The sequence below is a fragment of the Lytechinus pictus genome, chromosome 18, assembly GCF_037042905.1.
Source record: "Lytechinus pictus isolate F3 Inbred chromosome 18, Lp3.0, whole genome shotgun sequence".
In the NCBI taxonomy this organism is placed as follows: Eukaryota; Metazoa; Echinodermata; class Echinoidea; order Temnopleuroida; family Toxopneustidae; genus Lytechinus; species Lytechinus pictus.
The window spans coordinates 1,842,074-1,867,276 of NC_087262.1; the positions used below are offsets into that span (position 1 = coordinate 1,842,074).

At 36.3% G+C, this 25,203-nt stretch overlaps 1 protein-coding gene and 1 long non-coding RNA gene across 3 annotated transcripts in view; one reads left to right on the forward strand and one right to left on the reverse strand.

The window, feature by feature from the left end:
• On the reverse strand, positions 1-23,608 carry LOC129281259 (DNA-directed primase/polymerase protein-like). 2 transcript variants are annotated; one of them, XM_064112992.1, is made up of 11 exons: positions 23,451-23,608; positions 15,084-15,176; positions 13,628-13,706; positions 11,839-12,090; positions 10,801-10,948; positions 9,944-10,066; positions 7,159-7,365; positions 5,747-5,927; positions 4,926-5,032; positions 4,244-4,451; positions 1-3,847 (listed from the first exon to the last, which is right to left on the reverse strand). In XM_064112992.1, the coding sequence occupies exons 1-11, from the start codon at positions 23,498-23,500 to the stop codon at positions 3,316-3,318; spliced, it is 1,980 nt and encodes a 659-aa protein (XP_063969062.1). In that variant the 5' UTR covers positions 23,501-23,608; the 3' UTR covers positions 1-3,315. The 2 variants fall into 2 exon arrangements, with proteins under 2 accessions (XP_063969062.1, XP_054773175.2); XM_054917200.2 differs by lacking the exon at positions 23,451-23,608 and adding an exon at positions 18,663-18,807.
• LOC135157463 (uncharacterized) overlaps positions 22,658-25,203 on the forward strand; it is a 6,188-nt gene continuing 3,642 nt past the window's right edge. Inside the window, exon 1 of the long non-coding RNA XR_010296447.1 lies at positions 22,658-22,844. This is a non-coding gene — a long non-coding RNA (uncharacterized LOC135157463). The remainder of the gene's footprint in view (positions 22,845-25,203) is intronic.

A 25,203-nucleotide genomic window follows, 5' to 3' on the forward strand; every position in this document is an offset into this window, starting at 1 on the left:
AAAAAATAAATTTGTATAATTCTATATTGCATAATTCTTTTAAAAATCAAAGAAATACATTTTGGATCTATACAAATAAAATATAAACATTGTGCATATGAATTATTCTTACAACCGAGAACACATTAATAAATAATTACATAACATTTACAACATTTACCAACAGTGTATAATACTGCGGAATCAATACTAAACATCTAGCCCCTTTCTTGCGCGGAGGAGAGGTGGTTATTATGTATGCATGAGGCATTTCAGCCTTGAATTTATGTGGTCATTTCAAAATGAAAATTCTTTCATCCAAATTTTATAATACATTAAAGAGAGAAGAAATTGGGTTTAAAATTAATGTTTCTTTCTACGAAAACTGCAGTTACTTTGATATGACTAGTTTTTCAAATAAGCATTTTGTGTTTTTTATCCACACAAGGAATACCCATTCCCCTTTAGTCAGAGTATATAAAGAATCTGTTCACAAATATTAAAGATTTCAGATCATTTTCCTATTTCAGTTTAAATGCTCCCAGTCTTAAATCTAGAACCATTTTTCCTTTTCAATCTGATTTTAGTGAATAGTTTGATAACAGCAATAAACACACTTAGATAATGATGGCATAGTTTTGGTGCCATCGGCATAGAGAAGGTTCTGTACAAAATCCTTTTACAAAAGCGAGAGGGAATGAGACCTGGTTTTGATTGCAAACAACCCTTATCCACGGAGGCTGCTTGGTACTACATGTATAACCCCCTCAGAGAACCCTTTTCATCAACTGGTACCGATTCACACTTCTGGGCCCGTAACATAAAGGTTAGCGGTTAATCGCTAAATGAAGTGGCCTGTCAAGATCACCATTGCATGCACATTTCGCTCAGTAGACTGACTAGGAACAAATTGCTCTTTCAAATTAAGATTAATCCCTAACCTTTGTGTTATGGGGGCCCAGTACTGATGTTTTCTCATGAACACAATCACAGAGAAAGTCAGGAGGCAAGATAGCTCAGTCGGTAGAGCGGGGGACTCGTATTCCGGTGACCCGGGTTCGATTCTCACTTGGTGCGCTAGTGCCCTTTGGTAAGGCATTAATCCTCAGTACCAGGTCCTTCAGAGAGGACCTTACGCCGTCGGTCCTCTGGTTGCTTGCTTACAAGCATTCATGCTTTCTTAGCAATCAGGTAAAAAAATCACCACCAATACCAATACCACTAATTTACATATCTAAAATTCAATAGAATATGTATATCCTACCCAAAAAAGTGGGAATTTCCTGAAATGATTTGCTTCTGATTTCTATTCTAGAGACAGTGATTTTCCATTTTAAAAAATGGTCTTTTCCGTTTCTGAAAATCTGTAATTCCATTTCAACTTGGATCTAAAAATGGAAATTCTGTTTTGTCACTGAAAATGTACAAAGCAAAAACCTGAATTCCGTTTTGCAAAGGTGAATTCCATGAATTTTTAAATGAAAAGTATACGAACCAAACAGAATTTTGTTTTATTTACCGGTAAAACGGAAAATCACTGTCCATTTATTTCATATAAAATATTGTAATGCTCTAGAATTATCATGACTTGAAGTAGAAATGAAGAATTGAAAACAGCTTATGAATAATTATTCACAGAAGAAAACACTAACATGATAATAAAATATTATGTCCAATGACCCAAAATGACATTTGATCATGATCATGTGACCTAAGACATGTGCAAAACAATCATTCATACTTGATTACCCTTCTGTCGATGTTTCATGAGCTAGATCCATAAACTTCCTAAATTATGATGCCAATTCAACACATACTCCCAACACGGCCAGAGTTCATTGACCTTCAAATGACCTTTGATCTTGGCCATGTTCCTGAAACACACACAGGGTATTCAGGGATACATTGCTGCTCTTATGTCCAAATTTCATGAACTAGATCCATAGACTTTTAAAGTTAAGATGACAATTCCACAAATAACCTCAACATTACCAAAGTATGATGACCCTAGATGACCTTTGACCTTGGTCGTGTGACCTGACACTAGCACAGGATATTCAAGGATACTTGATTGCTCTTATGTCCACGTTTCATGAACTAGATCCATAAAATTTCAAATTTATGATGACAATTCCTCCTATACCCCCAATATGGCCAAAGTTCGTTGACCCTAAGTGACCTTTGACCTTGGTCATGTGACCTGAAACTCACACATGATATTCAGGGATACATGGTTGCTCTTATGTCCAAGCTTCATGAACTAGATCCATAAAGTTTTAAAGTTATGATGATAATTCCTCAAATAACCCCAACATGGCCAAAGTTTGTTGACCCTAAGTGACCTTTGACCTTCATCATGTGACCTGAAACTCAAGCAGGATCTTTAGTGATACACTATTACCCTTATGTCTAAGTTTTATGAACTAGGTCCATATACTTTCAAAGTTATGACAACATTTCAAAAACTTAACCTTGGTTAAAATTTCGATATTGATTCGCCCAACATGGTCTAAGTTCATTGACCCTAAATGACCTTTGACCTTAGTCGTGTGACCTGAAACTCAGGCAGGATGTTCAGTAATACTTGATTACCCTTATGTCCAAGTTTTCATGAACTAGGCCCATATACTTTCTATGATGACATTTCAAAAACTTAACCTTGGTTAAGATTTCAATGTTGACGACGCCGCCGTTGGAAAAGCAGCGCCTATAGTCTCGCTCTGCTATGCAGGCGAGACAAAAATTGATAAATTGTCAACAAATGTAGAAAGATTTAACTACATCTTAGCAAACAGCATAGAACCATGAAAGAAGGGCCCATTAAAATTATACTGAAGTTGGAAGACGTTTGGGACATGGATTGATCTGCTTCAGACAGTCTTGAGACAGTGATCGTATCTTGGTCTCTGTCTCAAGGAAATTGTCTTGTGTCTCGGAAGCTGAGACATCAGTGAGAAATTGAAGAAGAGCTCAACTTTGACAAGTTATTCTCATTGCTTTACTTAAGTGTCTTGAGACATGTCTTGCCTTGGTTCTTGCACAACACACCTAGCACACTGTAGTACACCAAGAATACAGGATCACAACACCACCTGAAGCTCTGGCAGCACACGACACAACACAACCCTCTATAGGACAGCATGTGCACTTTCTGGGAGAGTACTTCTTCAAGGTTTGGCTAATTCTGGGTACAAGTGTATCTGTCTTGGATCATGTCTGGATGTTTTTGCCTCATCAGTGATACCCTGCTCCCAAACATCCCTGAAGACTCCTCATCAGTTCATCATCAGTGATACCCTCCTCCCAAACATTGGTATCCTTCCCTCAAAGTCTTGATCAGTCCTGAAGACTCCTCAACAGTTCATCATCAGTGATACCATCCTCCCAACCATCATCACCCTTCCCCAAAGTTCTCCTAACCTCATTATCTTCTCTATGTGGTCCTAAATCTTCAACTGAAGCCCTATAACTATCTAACCTCTCTGCAAACCTGATCCGCTCCTCTGGATCTCTAGCTGAGGCAGCATCACTCCTTGTTTTGCTTTTCATTGCTTGTTTTGAAGAAGAGCCATTATCACCAGATTCCGCAGGATCCAACCTCTCCCCGAGCTTCATCAACTCCTCATCGGCACCATCGTCTAGAAAACTATCAAAGTCAGAGAAAGAAGTGCTCAGATTCATATCGTTGGACCTTGCATCTTCTTCTACTTGAATGGAAACATTGATCAATTCTTCCTCGTCCCACTCGGTGAATGATGGGAGGAATTCTGGTGGTATCGGAAGTTCATCTGATTTGAAGTTCTGTGCTCGGCAGGTTTGGTCGTGGCACTTCTGGTAGTATACGCCTCGTCTCAAGTCCACCAAGATCCTGGAAAGAAAATGATTGGAAACTGGTTAAAACATTTCTGAAATACGAGTCTAGAGTAAAGGTTTGCAGGAGGAGGGTGTTAATAAAGCCTGACAGACATTACATGATCCAGCTCATTTGATATGAACATTCCAATTCCTTATTTGCATAATTAATTAATAAATAAATATAAGCAATTAATTTTTTGAAAATTTTACTATACAGTCTTGTAGTTTACATCCGGCTCTACGCGCCTGCAAGTTTTCGAAGCGATCGTGCAATCAACCCCCGTATATGTTGGTCTGAAATAGCCAAGTTAAGATAGGGTTAACTTGCAGATTTTCCGTCAGAGCAGTTGTTGCTGGAGTAAATGTCATGAAATAAAAAATAAAGGTACGTGGTAAAATTGTTGCTTACATGATATTATTGCTCCTATGCTGTCTGCCGATATTCTCACACCACCTGTTCTGGATGATGTCATAGACCAAGAGCTGAGCCTCGGAGAAATAGGTCCATCTCCTGATCTCCCCTGCCACGCCCCCTTTTGAGATGCAGTATTTCCTGATGTAGGAATCAATCTCTGGAAAGGGGGATGACTGGTACCCCTCAACTTTCTCTGCACGCTCTGTGGAAAATGAATAGAATCATAAAGAATTCAATTTGATATTTACAACTGCCCTGATCCCGTAAGGACTAGTCCACCCCAACAAAAAGTTGATTTGAATAACAAGAGAAAAGTCTTACAAGATCAATTCTAAAAATTTCATCAAAATTGGATGTATAATAAAAAAAGTTATGTTATTTGGAATTTTCACTTAATTTCTCAAAACAGTTAAAGGTACATCTTGATCAGTATGCAAATGAGAAAACTATTATGTCATTTACTCACCACTTCTTTTGAATTTCATCTTTTATTTCATGAAATATGGTACATTCTATAGTTCTCTTCAGACTTCATTACAATGTGAAACAAAGATTCCTCCTTGAACATGTCGCAATTCCATTTTTGTACCCAACTCTGATTTGACTAAGGATCTCCTTTTTGTCAAAGCTTCCAAACAGATGAAATGTTGAGTAAACTCAAAATAACTATTCTCACCTTCTCTCTTCGATGCATTGCTACCGTCGTAGTTAACCTTGCGTCTGAATCCTCTGCCTGAGCCTTCAGCGCCAACACAGGTTAACACTTTGGTATGTGGTGCAAACCTAATATGAGAGAGACAACGAGGGAAGGGGGGGGGGTGATAGTGAGAGAGATAAAGGGAGGGAGAGAGATAATGGGAGGGGGAGAGATAGTGTGAGTGAGAGAGATTAGGAGAAAAGGAAAACGAGAAAGAGTGAAAAAAGGGGTTTACAGAAAGATTGATTTAAATAAACATTACGCACTGGCTTATGTCAACATCAACAAATCTTGCTTATCACCTTCCACCCAATAACCCACTTTCACCCTGTGTTATCTATGACATCACACTCCTCTCGAGATGGACGAAACGTGATAACCAATAAGTAAAAGCTTTTCAGCAGAGTTTCAATGTGGGGAGATGACGCAACAGGCGCATTGACATACGCCCTGGTCAGCATCACCCCATTCTTGTTCACCGAATCTAGAAGTGCCTTTTCAACAGCAGATGTGAGGCATTCTTGCATGCACTCCAAACAAACATAGAGAACATGACCCCCCCCCCCCCCCCTCCAAAAAAAATAATAATAAAATAAGTAAAAAAATAAATGAAAAATGAATGAAGATAAAAAATAATAACACATAAATAAAATAAATTGAATAAATACAAAAAATAAATATTAGAAAGGTAAACAAAATAAAATCATATCAAATAGAATAGAATGAAAAAATTATAAAGTAAAATAAAAATTGAAATCTAAAATGGAAATCAAAGACTTATTGAGAAGAAAGCCACTCACTTGACATGTGTAATGATCGAATCGAGGAAGAAATGATAGTCATCTCCTCCTGATCTTGGAGATTTCTTCTTGGAATTTGTCTTCATTTGGTATCTGTTGTCCTTGGCAACCAAGAGAGGATTTGACTTTCCCAGCTTGACGCACTTGAAGAGGCGAAAATTCCTGTTGCGTGTATACACAGCTGGCAAACACAAATGAAAGTCATGTCATTGCTGGGCTAATAAAACATAAAAAATTCAAAATTCAAAAAAATAAAAAATAAAAAATAAAATAATTGAGAGAGCTCAAAAAAAGCTTTAATTTTTAAATGAGACATATTTTAGTGGCAATCATTTTCTTTTGATCTAGGAAGAGTTTAACACAAGAATAAGTGAACTGTTATCAGACAATATGATGTTGCCACCATATTTATAATCCTGAAATACAACCTTCTCTGAACTGTCTAAATGCTTATAAACTTTAGAGATACAAGGTTTCAACCCACCAGCAAATAAAACTATCTAAAACTTCAAAACAGTTAAAAGTGAAATCAAATCAAAACTACATAAGCTACAAAGCACAATAATGCAAGTTTTATGCATAGTCACTGCAAGGCATGTGATGATTTGAAAAAAAATCTTAACTTGATGAAAAATCTGGAATACAAAACAAACAAAAATTTATGTGTACAAACCAGTGTAATTCAAACTCTTCTGACACAGTATGACATCACCTAATTCTGCTTTTCAGGCTCTAGTACCTTACACAAATTTAAATCATTTTTGTTCTACATGTATGTAACATTCACAAATTCTTTAGTCAGTCCGGCATGGGTATTCAAATTCTTCCCAATACCGCTCTAAATTTCTTTATCTTGCCTGGCGTTACATACATGTTAATAATGTTTGTTGAATGTGTTTTATTTGAATTTTAATAATTTGTAATTTTATATACCGGGATGTGCAATACTCTCTCAATGGTTTTCTATTAGGGCTCGCATGCCTCTGGGCAATAGTATTGAATTTTACTTTTGCGAGCCCTGGCCCATGGAAAAACCATTTTCTTACTCTTTTCTTCTTTGCTTTCATTTCTACACTTCATATTTAATTATTCAATTTCAAATTGAATATTTGTATTTACATTTTACAATTTTTGTATGTTTTTTATGGCCAAATAAATAATAATAATAAATAATAAGCACAATAAAGCCTATTCAGAACCCACTAATATGAGTTATTCTCAAGCAAAATATTCAGCTGGTAAGTGTTGAAAATGTATAAAATTTGCATTATGATATAAACTTTTAATTCATATAGGTTTACCCAATTTCCTTTTTGCTGCGTCTTTGATGATATATAGTTACTTAGCTCTGTATGTGTCATTTTATTTGTTAAATCAAATTGAACTCTAGTGAATTTTTCCTCTTAGCTTACCTGTATCAATAAACAACTCTTTTCCTCCATCGTTTACATTGATGTAAAGATTCTTCAACTTGTCTTTCTCAGGGAATTCTTTTCTATCACTATCTTTATTGGCTGCCTGGCCTAGCCTCTGGTTACCATGGCTACTGCTCTCATCATCTGATATCTCTCCTCTCATTTTCTTTGATGGCGGTTCTTGGTCGTCACTACATGATGATCCTACATCAGTTGAAGAGAAATTATTTACAAGTTTAGTAGCAATTACTGGCCTATCAAATAAAACTTTTGCAATTTTTTGCTAACTTTCTACAGTTGCACTTTCTTTCCCAAACTGTAACTTTTGAGCAACTCCATAAAATGATCAACCTTTTTGTATGTCCGACCCCCATTTTTCTCAAGTCTTACTTCACTTCATAAACTGAGCAATTCATGGTCATTTGAGAGCATTACTGATTGTCAAAAGAACAAGAAATCAGAGACAGAAAATTTCATGTAGGTCCCACATATAGGGGGTCTGATGTACACATTTTATGGAATTGGCCTTTCATTAACTAAACTGTTTATGAATTTGCCATTGCTATGAACTATACTGCTGTGAAATACATCATTAAAATGAAACTTCAACCCCCAAAATCATTGAGAACTGAGTTCTTTGGAAATTGTGTTGATCGAGTACAATTTCCTAATGTCCAACCCAATATATGACAAGCATGGCCATCACATTAAATACAAATTGGCACTTTGACAATTGTTCTCGTAATCTCTCTGAAGACGTACGTTAAAGGGGAATCCAACCCAAATAAAAACTTGTTTTTATAAGGAAAATAAAAATCAGACAAGTTGATAGGTGAAAGTTTGAACAATGTTGGACAAACAGCAAGAAAGTTATGAATTTTTAAAAGTTGTAAATATTGGTAATCACTATACCCATGGAGACTTCAAATTGGCCGCATATGGGATGTCATAGTGATGTAAGGCAAGGACTACTCTTCCATGTACTCCAATACATATTATGGCTAAAATGTAATTTTTCCCAAAAGTTTTATTTCGAATTATATTTTTCTTTCATGAGGATTTAAAACAATATACTACAAGGGTTATATTTAGATTACTGCCCCAGGGGAATGGGTACTTAGGAGAAAACCACAAATCCCTGATAATAAAGTACATGGCCTATGAGAAATTTGTCCTTGCCCCTTGTCATAATTTACTTACCCAGTTGCCAATTTGAAATCTACATAGTATTAGTGATCTCATTTTCAAATCAGCTATAACTTTCTTATTGCTTGTCCGATTTCTTTCAAACTTTCACCATTCCGTTTTATTTATTTTTCTCCTTCCCAACACAACATTTAATGGCCAAGGCTGGATTCCCCTTTAAGTGTCATGATGAGGTTCGATTTCAGAAAAAATTTTGAGGATAGGGATTTTGATTTGAGTTTAGTTTTCAGAGATTGCCCAGTTGGGCAATCAAAGTCGATGACTTGGGTGATGTTTCATAAAGTTATTTGTAAGTTGTGAAGCATTTTATGAACAACAGATGACCCTTGCTTGGGAGTAAAATCAACAATAATGAAAACTTTTGGTTTACCATTTAAAAGTAATAGGCATTTATATAGCACCATCTATCTACATATTCTATCCTGGAGTGCACAAGAAAAGGAAAAATGAGAGAGTTTGGATGAGTGTCAAAAAGACAATAACTAATACTGTTGGAAAAGATAAGACTTCAGTTTAGATTTGAAGGTCTCCAGTGATAATATAATTCTTAAATTCAACGGCAAATTATTCCAGAGAAAAGGTGCTGAGGCAGAGAAAGCTCACATGCTACACATGTTTTGGGAGTCTTAACTCTTAACATGCCATACACACTACTAACCCAACGCCAGTGCTAATCCGATGCTAATCCCCTGTGCCAGCCACAAAACCCCCCTGTGCCACATTGATTTTGGGATCGCGAGTCGTATTCACTCCTTTCAATAGTCATGATTACAATTGCTTGTAACTCTCTAACGATTAGTTTATCCACAAAATATTGTGTAGTAAAGTTGTAGGAAATTTCATACCCCTTATAATGGTGTCCTCATTATATGGATTGGTTATTATCTTTACCGCTAAAATATGAGTTGTATCAAGTAGTTCCATTTTGTGGAGTGTTATGTATGGATAAAAAAACCTGGGTCTCTTCCCTCTCGGAGGCGGAGCCATATCTTGTAAAAAATGTAGAAATACTCGAAAAAGTCGAATGTACACCGCGTGAGTAAGTTGATCTGTCAGAAAGCAGAGTTCGCACTGCACACAATAATGCTAATTACGGCGTGCATGCGATGCGCAATACAATGCAAAACGGCGTAACAATGATTGTAATTCCGAATGTGCGCAGTCATGCACGAAGCAGGCGAGGGTAGAAAACAATGCAAGCACAAAGCAATCAATAGTAGGCGTGCGAGCAAGAGTGTGGCATGTTATAGTAGGATACGTAGCGTGCACGAAACACTCAATGAGTTAAGAAGATGATGGTGTGATAATCTCAGGCAACGAGCTGGTGTATAAGGCATGACAAGGTCTTGTAAATATTTTGGTGCCATACCATTTAACACTTTCCAAGTGAGGAGTATTTTAAATGTGTTGATATTTTTACATACCAGTTAAAACCACAAGGAAGGGTTACCAGTCACATGCAAAGTTGTGTGTAACTTCTGAGCAGCCTTATGACATTGCCCCAGTTGTGCATAAAGTCGTTCATTACTTACAAACAGCTTCACGAAACACCCACCTAGCACACTCACTCACTTACCATTTTCATTACATCCAAGATGACCAGTAGCTCCTTTGCTTGGATTTGGTGAGCCATTTGAAAACTGTTCTAGATGACTACAGTAAGATTTTATTCTTCTGCATAGGTATTGCACAAAATTTCCTGAAAAAGAGAGAGATATTGCCCATTATAAGATTGGTTGTAAGTTCCACATATTCTCTCAAAAATATGATGTTTAGAAGTAAAAGGGCCATATATCCCATACAAGTTAGCAACAAAAACTTTCACCACCCAAACATAATGGGTCACATTATTTTACATTAGGTAAAAATGGGCCTTAGGATGGAGCTTTTGAGATAGGTTTGCAAATAAATTGTGAAAGAAAAAGTTTTCTCAGATGCAGGAAACCTTTGAATGAATCCAGATGTCAATGGTGTCATAATCCTACAAGGGTTGTATCAAAATCCAGTTCAAAACACCTTTTCAATAATTTACAATTTTACGTTATAAACACTTTGTAGTATCAATTCTAAAGTTAATTTCATTGAAAAGCGTTTTGCAAATATGTTTACTAACTCATGTAGGAGCATGACATTGGCATCTGGATTCAATCTTTTCTGTCATGCCTTACTTTGGCGCAAATCAAAATTTACATCCCTGCCAAGAATACCTTCTGATTATCCAAGCGTGAAGACTTACAACATAAATACGGTATCAAATTATGTGGAAGAAGATACTCTTTCCAGCTATATATAATTATTATGCGTTTGTGACATATATTTTCTTCAATTGGGGGTTTGTGAGGTGTCAAGTTTTTTTACTCACACGGTAGAAATTGTGCATTTGGTTGGTATTACGAGAAGTATTTATGAAACATATGTCTAACTTATCATCACCTGTATGTAGGTTGTCTTTGAAGATTGCACCAGGTATGATGAAGATCAGGTGACGACTGAACTTTGACCCTGTACTGGCATCCAAGTTGATCACATGACTTTCACTGCAATGGATCCCATAAAATTGTTGAAGTTCAAAGCATACTAACTGTGAACGATATAAACAAGCAGGAATTAAACAGAAAAAAAAGGAGATAACAGCTGAATAGGGTAAGAAGTCAAATTGAGTCAAATTTTCTCCATGCACATAAAACACTCAATACAATAAAATCATTTTGCATTACAGGGGCCTGAACACGAGATGTAAATGATCACCATTTTTTAATTAACACTTTGTTAACCCCCCCCCCCATAATGGTATACATGTCCATGTATTATTTAGTGCTGTTGCCATGGTAACAAGATAAATACAATTGATTGGTTTTCACAAAAATGCTCACTCTTGGACAGTGGTATTTTCGTTCATATTTGGTAGACAGATATATCTCAAAGAAACAGATGGTTTAAAAGATTATTTTTGTATGATCACAAGTACAGATACAAGTATTATGTAATAATTGCGACTGCGACCAATATCTAGACTGCTGGAATCTGAGCAGTTGGTCTATTTTCAGAGTCTAATACCACTGGGCTAAACCCACTTGGTCTACTATCTATTTGGTCTTATTGATCGTTTGTTCTACAATGGCCGTATACAGATTTTTAAAAAGAAACTCGAGGAGCAAAGTGACCAAGCTTGTCATCGGGGCGATTTTGCTTAATCTAAAGTAGAACTAGATTTCATGCACACTTTTTTTTTTGGGGGGGGGGGGACAACCACCCCTCCTGTCCCCCTGCTGCATACGACCATGGCTCTACACTACATTTGGTCTACTCTAAATACCCACATACTCTAATCCTCATTGGTCCGTATTCTAGAAAGATGTTTCGATTGTACCATGGTAGAAAACCATGAGCGATGCACATTTTGTACATAATAACAATGTAGATAAAGTGTGCGTAGACCAATCAGCAAGTTACCATCGTTTTATCACTAACCTTGATCAGTATCTGTACCATAGCTTCACCGTCAGCATCAGAGTTCAAATCTCTTCTAAATTCAAGATCAAAATAAAGCTTACACGCTGCAGCTTCAGGGATGACCTCGTAGAATGAACCATAACGCTCACTGTGGGCCAATGATTTGATGGTGTGCCAAAGCTGGGCGTAGCTAGTCACAAGATACTTTCGAAGACCCTTCCCAGTCGAATTCTTCAGGTTTTCAGGCTCAAAAGCAAAGGTGTGTACGTCCTGGAATAATATTTCAAAGAACAATAACACAGGTAACTCCGCCTACTTTATGGAACAGTCACATTTCCCCTACGATGGCCGTACGGCGAGTTGAAACAGCTGTTTTTATCATTTTTGTACCAGCTTCCTGTATGTGGTTCACATAGAAATCCATAAAACGGCTGTTTTTGACTCACCGTGCAGCACCGTAGGGGGAATGTGACTGCAGCATAAGTCGAATCTAGAAATCTGTTTGACTTGGATAATCAGACTTTGAAGAGGTATAAAATAATAAAAATTTACATTTATATAGCACTTAATATACACTTTGTTTTTTAAGCGCTTTACATTGTAAGTATTATCCCAGTCAGTGGATCCTGGCATGCCTGCACACAATGTATGCACTTTCTCCACTCCCTGGGAGGCATTCCAACAAGAGTTCCAAGACTCAATTGCTAGGCATACTAACACAGGCTTTCACATCCTACCGGGTACCCATTTAACACCTGGAAGGAGAGTGGCAAATTGTAGATTGACTCCTTGCCAAAGGACACGGTGAGATTCGAATACACAACCCAGTGAATGCAAGGCGAGAGTCCAAACCGCTACACCACAATGTTTCCCCATATGGCATACATGTATGTTTTCCATAATCTGGTCTGAAAATTGCGGACTTGGGTGAGCATTTGTCTTATTTCAAGTGATCAGTTGGACTTAAGAATTCATGAATATCATTCTCCCTTAAAAAATAATTTTAATTTTTACAAAAAAATAATTAAAAACTACCGGTACACAAAACAAAAATAGTACTCAAGAGGCGGGTTTCCAAAGTAAACAAGCAAAGATGCTAAACATGTATATTTTTAATACGGCTTTATGCAACTATTACATGTATACTACCACCACCTACCACCGCACTAAACCATCCCCCCAAAAAAATAAAATTTAAAGGAGAATGAAACCCTTGAAACCAGCTGAATCCATATCAAATAGAAAAATCAAAGAAACATATTGTTGAAAGTTTGAGGAAGATTGAATGAATAATAAGAAAGTTATGAGCATTTGAATATTGAGATCACTAATGCCATGTAGATCCTCCCATTGGCAATGCGACCAAGATCTGTGATGTCACACACGTACAACTCCCTCATTACTTTAGTACTTATTTCACTTATATTCTCACTTTTATAGAGTCTAACACAAGGTGAGGTGTTCTCCTTATGAGAGGACAAGTACAGAGGTTTCACAACATTATATCATTGATGAATCGTTTGTCATATGATTAGAATGAGCAAAAAGAGATGTTTTGGGGTATATTTTCAGTGTCCAAAAGGGGAGAGTTGTTCATCTGTGACATCATAGATCTTGGTCGCATTGCCAATGGGAGGATCTCCATAGCAGTAGTGATCTCGACATTCAAATGCTCATAACTCTCCTATTGCTAGTCCTATTTTACTCAAACTTTTGTTGATCTTATTCTTTGATTTTTCTGCTTTCACAAAAGCTAACTTGCTCCAAGAGTTTCATTCTCCTTTAAATCCTGGATTAGGTTCTTTACCTGAGGATGAGCAGTTGTACATTCAAAAGCTTGCTTCTGCCTGAAAAACACCAACCAGAATGGTGATGGCTCTGTAAGTCTACCCAATGAAAATAAGAAGAGATAATTCATCTATTTCCATATCAATACAAAATGAAGAAAGTACTACGTACAGTTAAATTCAACAGGTGAGTGTTTCATAAAGCTTGTTTGCAGGTTATGAGCGATTTTACGAACGACTGGTGATTCTTTCTTGTGGTTAATGATATATACCAGAGTTTCATTGATGATAGTGTAGGATTGTTAATTTGCCATTTACCTATTTTGTTTATTTCCTTTGACTTGTGTTTTCTTCAGGTGTTTTACATTTCTGTTCTGTCTAGACTTTAGTTCATTTGCATTTCTTTTCAGTACTGCCCTTGCAGTCTGGACTTAGGTTATTTGAGTTTAATGATATTCAGTTGTCATTCATTCATTCTACTCTGAATACCTTTCCTGTGTTTCTCTTGTCATCTTCATTCCTTCTCTATTCTCTCTTCAGGTGTTCCACTCATTCCATCCCTCACCTGACTCCTTAGTTTCTACTTCCATTATTACATTATCACCAGACATCTTTGTCATCTCATCTCATTCCTTATTGGTTTATCTTATGAATTGGGTTCTTACATTTTAGTTCGATCCTTCCATTTTCTTTAGTTTGATTGGTTGTTATTTCTAATTTAAATATTTATGTAAATTATACTTTGATCCAAAGTTAAGCTGAGGCAAAATAGCCCAGATATTAAAGAGTGTACAACCAGACTCCTTTGGTTTAAGTTCTCTTCATTTTGCGTCTGCTTCATTCCCCTTCAGTTTGATGATTTAGAACTTCATTCATTTTCAACTCCAAACATATAATTTTCTTCAACCCTACAATAGTGATTTAGCACCTGAGAAAGGATCACCGGTCGTTTGTAAAGTCACTCATTACTTACAAATAGCTTTATGAAACAACTACCAGGTGACGGAGGTGAGGTACGTTATCAACGATGAAACAATGAAACAAAATACCATAACAATTATTCTGAAACTCTTCCAGAATATAAAATTTATATGTCAGTTTAAATTAATATGTTATGTCAAATTTAGAGGTAAAACTTTGTACTTCATTGATATTCATAAGCAGCCAAAAATAGAGGGTTCTCAGATGATGTCACAACCAGAAACCTGTGCATAAGACCATATTGATTTATTACTATTTGATGCACAGGTTTTCATTGTTTTTCTTCCAACATGTCTGCTTGTGGGAATGATAGATGCATCAACACTTCTGTTACCTTTCTACATAATCTCTCTCTTGTATCCTTCTTCCGTTAAAGTCAGAGATCATCAACTTTACTTTCTTCCGGTACATGGATGCAGAATAAAATGTATCTGTTGTAATATTTGATGTATTCAATATTATAACGGCGAAAAAAAAAAAGTTTGTCTTACCAACCTTGGTTTGTAATCTGGTATAAGAGGGTGCTCTTTCAACCAGATCTCCTTCTCCTCCAGTTTCTTGATCTTTTCAAGCCATAATTTCTGTTTCCTATGGAGAAAAAAAAATCCCAAATAAATCTTGAATATACTGGGTAGGTATTACCAGCACTCCTAGACCTAGTCCTAATTCGAGTTTTAAGTCGTAAACAGTATCGAGATCATACTATATAAGAGTGTATACCTGGCTATGCATTCAAAATGGTGGCACCATTTTTTTAAATCTGAAATTGAAAATGACTGCCTGAGGTTTTTTCCCACCCATGGCTACATCTCTGCCGCCGACTACAGAATAATTGAAGGCGCGGCGCATTCAACAAATAACGTTATTTTCCGAAAAATGAATACGAGGACTTACATAATGAAGTCCTCCTACGAAACTTACCAAACGATGTGAAGTCAATTCCTCATAATTTGATGAATATCCCTCAAAATGCGTCATTTAAGCGTTGATTTTTCTTCTCGTAGACAAAATACGAAAGTCACCTTTCTAGCTCTCAAATTTTTAGTCTAATGAGCGAAAGAGGGCGCGCGATTTATCTTCATATCAAAGACACTACAAGGGAAAAACTAGACACAAAAATTATCTTACACGTAAATCGATGCAAAGTGTTACGCAAAGTCGGCAAAGTGTTTTATCTTTTTACAGTAAAGACTTTGGTGGAACGTTAATTGACAAACGAACGGTAGCACTTGCGGGGCTTTGTTCAAGGTACATAGAATTTTCTATATTTTTTGTTTAATTTGTCATCGTTTTGAATATTTTCCAAAAAGTATTATCGTCAGCAAAAATGATAAAAAAGTATGTTTTTTAAGTTATTGCATTTATTGGGGTCTCTATTTTATTAAACAATTATTGGAATTGCGCATACAATAAATCATGAATATAGTTTTAAAAAAATCCACCAAGCTGAATTAAGGTTGTGAACTGTATTAGCGCCACCAACGACCTTCTTTTTATTTCCTTGGAAGAGACGTGCGAAGCCACTTTCCAGGCGGAGGTAAGCGATTTTGCTCTTTTTTGTGTCCTTTTAAATTAAAAAGATATGTTAAAAATTGAAAATGGAATGCTTTATACCATAAAAAGCCCTGGTGGAGTGGTGTGTAGCGGAATGGATTTCGGCTAACATCATTCACGTTATGAAGCGATGTCAACGACAACTCTAAAATCCACTACAAAAACACGATGGTTGTGCGAGGTTCGTATAGAATATACTAACCTCGCAATACTAATAGCGTGAGTGGTTTTTTCCTAGAAAATCATATAATTTTTCTTCCAAATTTTTACGAGATATTTGGCACACTAACTCATAATGATGTAAGGAACATTATCGGCATAATCGTGATATAGTCCCCAAATCCAAAAATGGGGATTATTAGAATCACACCTACCAGAACGCATGAAAATCACTTCCTTTCTCCAGAACACAGTCCCCAACTCTCCCACAGCTCGAGAACTTGCGAAATGATAACACATACAAATGAAACACACACTTGGCCTGGATTCTCTCCCTATTATATACTCGTGATACAGTCCCCACTCTACGGGAAATCAAGTTCACTTTGCACGCAGTGGGGATAGCTCCAACAGTATATATACTCGTGATACCGTCCCCTCACAACATAAAATCGTGCTCGTTCGACAAGGGGATGGGGACAGGGGATGGGGACAGTTTCCCAGTGCAACGTGACAAGGAAGACTCATTCAAAACCTTCGGGAATTATTATTATTATTGTCATTATCATATTATATTATCATTATTATCATTTTATCATTATATCATTATTGTTATTTAATCATAATTATAATTATTATTGTTATTATCATTATTAATATTATTGTTATTTAATCATAATTATCATTATTATTATTGCTATTATCATTATTATTATTATCATTATTAATATCATTATTATTATTACTATCATCATCATATATCATTATTTTTTTATATTATTTTTGTTATTATTATTATTATAATGATAATGATAATATCATAAATTATTATATTATCATTATTATTATTATTCTTTATCATTGAAAATGTGCCCCTTCCATCCATTCTGTTCCTTGTATTTCATTTAATTCCTTCAAATGAAATCACTGTAGACTCATAATAACGTTTGGTTATTAATTATTATCATAATTATTATCATCATTGGCATCATTTTCATTTTTGTTGTTGTTATTATTGAAAGAGTCACCCCAAAACATTAAAGTAATCAATACAAATATGTGACGGAAATGAAAATAAAGTAATGATAACAACAATAGTATAATGATGGGGATGATGATAATAAAGATTAATAACAATAATGATGTTGATGATAATTATGATAAAGGTTAATATAATGTTAATAATAGAGAATAATAACAATAATAATAATTATTGTAAAATAATAAATAAAAGATAAATAATGTTAACAAAAAATAAGGATAACAATATTAGGTAAATAATAAATAAATACCATAAAAAATAATGACAATAATGATGATAATATTTACGATAATACCCAAAAGTTATGAATGAGTCTATACAGTGATTTCATTTGAAGGAATTAAATGAAATACAAGGAACGGACTGGATTGAAGGGGCAAATTTCCAATGATAAAGAATAATAATGATAATAATAATATAATAATTTATTATACTATTATCACTGTTATGATGATAATAATAACAACAACAAATAATATTTATCATGATGATAGTAATAATGATAAAATAAATAATAATGATAATGATAATTATGATTAAATAACAATAATAATAATTATGATAAAATAATAATAATGATAAAATGATAATATAATATGATGATGACAATAATAATAATAATAATTCCCGAAGGTTTTGAATGAGTCTTCCTTGTCACGTTGCACTGGGAAACTGTCCCCATCCCCTTGTCGAACGAGCACGATTTTATGTTGTGAGGGGACGGTATCACGAGTATATATACTGTTGGAGCTATCCCCACTGCGTGCAAAGTGAACTGTGTATCCCATAGCGCGGGGACTGTATCACGAGTATACTATACTGTTGAAACTGTCCCCACCGCCGTGAAAATCAAACTTGATTTCCCGCAGAGTGGGGACTGTATCACGAGTATAATAGGGAGAGAACCAAAGTGTAAGTGTGTTTCATTTGTGTGTGTTATCATTTCGCAAGTTCTCGAGCTGTGCGAATCTAATAATCCCCATTTTTGGATTTGGGGACTATATCACGATTATGCCACATTATCAACTGAAAGATTTTGTGAAATAAAAAGAAATTCATGTTAAATCTTAACTAAAATTGTTAGGTGCGCAGACTTGGGGACCACCAGGCATCATAACATACGACAAACGACCCGCACTCATTCAATGAACAAGGTTGCAATTGCAAACGACGACGTACCGGTACGTTGCACTGATATTATTAACATGACAAAAAGTTCAATACGTGGGTCCACAATCTTCGACACCGACTAAAACTTGGTCTTAAATTACAGCTTAATTTTAAATAATTACCAGCACACCGGTACACTAGCTACTTACAGTTTTCTTTCCTGTAAAACTGAAATCGGGGGCACTACAGATGGCAACATATTGATAATAGTATCGAAGGTCAGGTCAAATAGAGTCGATAGGCCAACATGTGTACGTCTCGTTCGATTGTTTTCACATGTTCGCGCTTTTTTGTGACCACGCCCCGATATATCGAACTCTGAACCACGCCCACCACCCAGTGGGCCTCAATCGAAACAAGTCTAAACAAAATACAAGTCCCAGATACAATAGCAAGGACCTGTAAAAAATGAGTTCGTACAACCCACACCACAAAAAAGATACACTGATATGTTTTTTGACAGATTATGACATAATCCAGAAAGTGTAATATTTCCTCCTTTTCTTCTTCTAACTTTTTTTTATATCTTGAAATTTGTTTAGGGGTCAACGGCCCCAAGCCCCCCCCCCCCATTTTTACAGCAGTATTCATTACTGAACATCATAAAATGTAAATATTTCCATGTCGTCCCCCCCCCCCATAAGTATGATGATCTCCGCCACCTAAATAACAACTATCAAAATGATACTGGATAATATAGGCCCAGTGATACGACAAACATTTCGAAGTGAAAATATCTATTTCGTGATAATTTTCAAACGAAGTTTACATTCCAAATTCTGATGATCAATTTCAATTCTCAAATAAATGTTACTATACTCAGTACTCCCATTCATTTGAAATGAATAAAGTAATTGAAGGAATGTCGCAGGTTTTTTGTTGTATTATTTAACTTCATTTCAATTCAATTAAACATCTATTTTATTCCAATTGACACTATCGATTTCTATGCATAATATACACATCAATAATATCATTAATATAGTAGAGAAAACAATGAATGTAAAATATAGTATATAAATTGTTCACGGAAGAATGCTTAAAAACCCAGAAAGCAGGTGCCTTTATCGGAAATCTGGATAACTTTAAAACCATGAGTAAACAACAATTAAAAAAGAAAGGGCTAAGAGAAGGGAAAGGAAGAGAAGAGAGAAGAAAAACACATAGAGAAGCAAGCAAGCAAGTAGAATAAGAAAGGGCCTGAACTTATGATGCAAATGACCTAGGAGTAGATTTTAACGCATATTTGAGTGAAGCAGCTTTTTATTTTTATTGATCTCCATGCAGCGCAATTGAGGAGATATTTGCTCAAAATATTATCCTGGCATATTAAAGGTATAGTGTATGATTGGTTAATCTTAGACAAGGTCAGTGAATCAATTGTAAAGATATTATTTTCATTAAATATCTATATCAATGCTCTACTTTATCACTCAAAAGAAATTGGTATAACTCTTCTGTTTTCATGATATTGAGGGGTGAAATATATATTATAATATGTAGGTTAACCTATATATTTTGTTTCCGCCCTCTCGAGTTAACAAATAAATTGATATTAGAACACCGTTCGAATCATGCATATTCATTACAACCTCATGCATATCGATGAAATACGTCATGGCGCATGCGCGGTATCAAGAAATCCCCGTATCAACAAAGTGCAGCGCTGTGTGCAGAAGTAGCTGAGTCGAGTAGAAGCAAACACCGAACGTTGCGTGCAAGCTCAATGAGCCGATGCTAGCCGGCTAGCGATTGGTCCACGTCCTGGACGATTTTTATTGATTGGGCAAACCAGGGGCAAACCTTATCGGACTGTACAGGTACCCCCGCGCGCACACATAACCAACACACACACGCCCTCCACTGATTCACTTACCCCCAGTGATTCACCTAACCCACTGATTCACTTTCCCCGAAAAAAAATGTTGTTTCGTGTGACTATTCAGGGGGTGTGTGTATGCGTGTTATGGGGATGTAGTGTGTTGTGTTTGGTAGTCGTATCCAAAGGTCGTATCGTACAAAATACCAACAGTCCAGGAGGTGGACTAGCTATAGCGATATGCTTGCGCTCTGCATGCACGTTTACTTTAGACATACTCCACTATTAGCGATAGCACACACAGGACAATTACAAGCATATTATATGGAGCTATAGCTCCATGATTGTATCGTACGTGAATAAGGATTCAGACACGTGGATTATCGGACGTGAATGACGAAGCAAAGGATTGTAATACTGCTTACTTTCGGAATCTTATGTCATAAATCTGAAAGTACTCCAAGACTAAAAGAGATACGAGAATCCCAGAGAAGGGCAAGGGCTGAGTTTGATTAGACGGCCACCTCGCTCTTTGCGCTCGCATCAATATTGTTAGGTAGATGAAAATCAGAGATATCTATGATGACAATCCTGTTCATGATTACCAAAAGTGCTTAGAATGTCAGAATTTTAGTTCAGAATATCAATCACTTTTTAAGCCCAAGTGATTGATATTCTGACCTAAAATTTTGACATTCTAAGCACATTTGGTAATCATGAACAGGATTGTCATCTAATTTTAACTAAACAATATTGAAGCGAGCGAGATGAAAATTTTTCATATGTATATAGACGGCCACCCCCATTCTGTCTAGGGCCGAGTATGAAGAAAGGGAAGGGCGAAGAGAAAAACGATTATTTTCAGGGCGGGATGCAAAATAGTAAAACATAAAAGGAATATAAAAGTTGATGGGACCATGGAGGACACACAGTATTGACATGAAAGTAGGATTATTCTTCGTTGTTTAGACTGAACTTGCGAGGTCAAAAGGTGAGCTGAGAAACCTGTTGATGCGAAGTATGTAGCGTAGTCTACATCGTGTAGACCGTGACAGTGTGTGTATGCGACCATGCATCAAGTTGCAAATTTAGAATAAAGTGTTATTTGGTCAATATTCACAAGCAGAGCAGAGGCATCATGAGCAAAAGCAAAAAAAAATTAAGGGGGGGGGGTAGACGTAAGGGTTAAGATTTCTCGGAAAACTCTTATTCTTGCAGCCACACAAGAAAGCTTGTAGCTAGATATGGATTAATGAGAAGTTGAGTATATTCAATATTGCGCGGCGCTGTGGTCTATGGTAGAACCGCTCTAGGTATGCAGAGGGGTGAATTTCGGAGCCGACCCCGGGGGCCGACCGGCATGTTTTACAACAGAACTTTACAAGTCATGCCGTGTGAAACAGGGCAACGAAGTACGTGAAAGAAGACTAAGTAGACTTGGAGAAGCAACGTCCGAGGGGATAGTAATTTACGTCTATGGCGCGCCATCTGTTTCATAAAGGCGATAAACTCAGTTTATCGCCGAAAAACCTAGTTTATCAATCGAAAAACCTAGTTTTTCAATTGAAAAACTAAGTTTTTCGCCGATAAACTTAGTTTTTCGCCGATAAACTAAGTTTATCACTTGAAAAACTAAGTTTATCAAGAAAAACTAAGTTTATCGCCGAAAAACTTAGTTTTTCAATTGAAAAACTAGGTTTTTTTGATAAACCTAGTTTATCAATTGAAAAACTAAGTTTATCGGCGAAAAACTAAGTTTTTCACCGATAAACTAAGTTTTTCAATGAAAAACTAAGTTTTTCAATGAAAAACTAGGTTTTTCAAGTGAAAAGCAGAGTTTCTTGAAAAACTTAGTTTTTCGACTGATAAACTGAGTTTTTCTAGATAAACTGAGTTTTTCAAGTGATAAACTTAGTTTATCGGCGAAAAACTAGGTTTTTCAAGTGATAAACTTAGTTTTTCAATTCTGATAAACTAAGTTTTTCAAATCTGATAAACTGAGTTTTTCTAAGAACGCCATTTGTCCCATAAAGGCGATAAACTAGGTTTTTCAAGTGATAAACTGAGTTTTTCTAAGAACGCCATTTGTCCCATAAAGGCGATAAACTAGGTTTTTCGCCGATAAACTAGGTTTTTCAATTTCGATAAACTAAGTTTTTCAATTCGAAAAACTCAGTTTATCGAAATCGAAAAACTAAGTTTATCGAATCGAAAAACCTAGTTTATCGCCGATAAACTTAGTTTTTCGCCGATAAACTAGGTTTTTCGATTTCGATAAACTAAGTTTTTCGAATTGAAAAACCTAGTTTATCGAAATTGAAAAACTCAGTTTATCGAATTTGTGAGCGGGCGCGCGCACTTACTGCATGCATTTACACGGCAAACAAAGCTGCCATTGCGATTATTACAAGAAACACAGTATTTTACCACTTTTACCACGTCTGAAGTTAGTTTTGGACGTCAAATTCATCAACGCCAACTGTACTGCTGGATAACTGAAACTAAAGCCAAGGTAAGTTCCAATTATATATTTTTTTATAATACAACGGCAGCCATGGTTGTCGGCTTTCATGGTGTTACTGTTAACAAACCTGACACCCCAACCTGAGCAGCGGATTCCGCTGATCCCTGCCCCGAATATCGGGGGAGAACAACGGAGAAGATGATGGTTCGATGCTTTCCGTGCCGCTTGGTTGCTAACCCAGAGAGCCCACACCCGCGAAGCTGCCCGGCCGCGGTGTGGATTCTCCCTGCTGCCTGGGTACGATTACGATTCTGCTGCTTTGAGTATGATATTGATAGCTAAGTAAGAAGAACTTTTGTCCATGGTGACTCGATGCTAATGTTGTAACTTAGGCATGAGCGCGAGTGCCTGTTAAGTGTTACCATTGAGGTTATCCAGCACAGCAAGAAGAAAAAAGCACGGAAGATGTATTTCATTTTCAACACTGAAAGTATAATTGATCATACCCAGGCCCGGGAGCGCCGGCATGCTTCGCGGGCCGGCGCCCAGGAGCTCACCGTGTATTTACCCATACTCACAGGACAAGGGTAGATTATGTTCACTATAGTCTATATCTATTAATCTAGCAAGATAAATTGTGAAAACAGAAATTACCACGATGGATGAAGGTCTATCGAGTGGTACATGATGTAGTATCCTGACATCGAGGCACGGACTGGAAGTTGGAACCTCAAAAAAACGAGAAGTTCTCCCAGGTCAGATCGAGCTCACCGTGTATTTACCCATACTCACGGGACAGAATACCTCGTGATACATCTCCTAATTTTTTTCAAAATTCATAACAAAATGGCTGATCGAGACTGGGGTAGCAGGAGATAACTTTTCGTTTTTTTGAGATTCCAGTCTGTACCTCGATGTCAGGATACTGCCACACGATTGACCTTCATCCATATAATCATGGTAAGTGCATAATTTCTGTTTTCACAATTTTCTTTCCAAGTTATTGAGACCACAATCTACCCTAGTCCCATGTCTATGTTTAAATGCACTTTGGACTCCTGGGCTCTGGCCTGCTTCAGGCCAGCAGGCATGTGCAGCAGGCATGATTTTAGCTGTTTCGCTGTAGTTTTTCAGGCAAATTACACCATTATGTTTCATTCCTGACTTTCTGAGTCATGGTACTTTCCACCAAGAAAGTGAGTAAAGTATGAGATAAATAGGATCTATATATATGTAACATACAAATGTGAAAATTTGGAACGGAAAGTGCACAAGTCAAATGAAAGTTTTAACGCATGTATTAAGAGCCCATTACAAGCGGCTAGGTTCAATGCTTGTATTTTCTGGTAGCCACTTTTGATGACAACAAAGATGAAAATGTCCAGCTCCTACGTCACTCTCAATGGGACGGTTCGCCGATGAATATTCATTGGATCATGTGCATGGGTGTGTGTGTGTGTGTGTATACTATACCGAGTGTAAATAACGAGAGTTTTCAAATGGTGAGTGTGTATAAAACAACGTAGGGATAGGAGTTTATTTAACAGAGAATGAGTAGTATAGTGCAGAACATAAAAGCGTACAATGAAGTTTTACAGAAGAGGAAATAATATAAATATATGGAGGACAGTGCAAGATGAGGTAAGGCAAGTACAGTGATGTTGTTTTTTCAAAAGTATTAGTAGAGGAAATAATACAAATATATTATTGAGGACAATGTAAGATGAGATAAGGCAAACTTGTGTGCAGTGAGGGTTTTTTCAAGAGGAGATAATACAAATATGGAGGACAATGTAAGATGAGATGATCAAGGGCTCAAGGCAAGTGTACAGTGAGAGCTCATCTTACATTGTCCTCTACAGTCTACATCATCATTATACATTATTTGATAAAACCTCAATGTACATGTGCCTCATCTTACATTGTCCTCTACATATTTTTTTATTATCTCCTCTTTTGAAAAAACCTCACTGTACACTTACCACAGCTCATCTTACATTGTCCTCTTTTTATCTTATCCTTATACATTCTTTGTTAAAACCTCACTGTACACTTAATTGCCTCATCTCATCTTACATTGTCCTCTAGATATATATTTGTATTATCTCCTCCTTTGAAAAAAAAACCTCATTGCAGACTTGCCTCATCTCATGTTACATTGTCCTCTATAATATATTTTTTCCACATGATTTCCTCTAATACTAATACTTTTGAGAAAAAAAATCACTGTACTTGCCTCACCTCATCTTGCATTGTCTTCCATATGTATTTATATTATTTCCTCCTCTGTAAAACTTCATTGTACACTTTAATTTTCTGCACTATACTACTCATTCTCTGTAAAATAAACTCCTACGTTGTGTTATACACACACACACCATTTGAAAACTTTCTTTGTTTTTTACAC

Coding starts and splice junctions, on each gene's coding strand:
- LOC129281259 (XM_064112992.1), bottom strand. CDS start 23,500: ATGTCAGGATACTACATCATGTACCACTCGATAGACCTTCATCCATCG. Junction 5,033..5,746: donor TCGATCATTACACATGTCAA/GTGAGTGGCTTT, acceptor CTCTCATATTAG/GTTTGCACCACATACCAAAG. Junction 3,848..4,243: donor CATAGGAGCAATAATATCAT/GTAAGCAACAAT, acceptor TTTTCTTTCCAG/GATCTTGGTGGACTTGAGAC.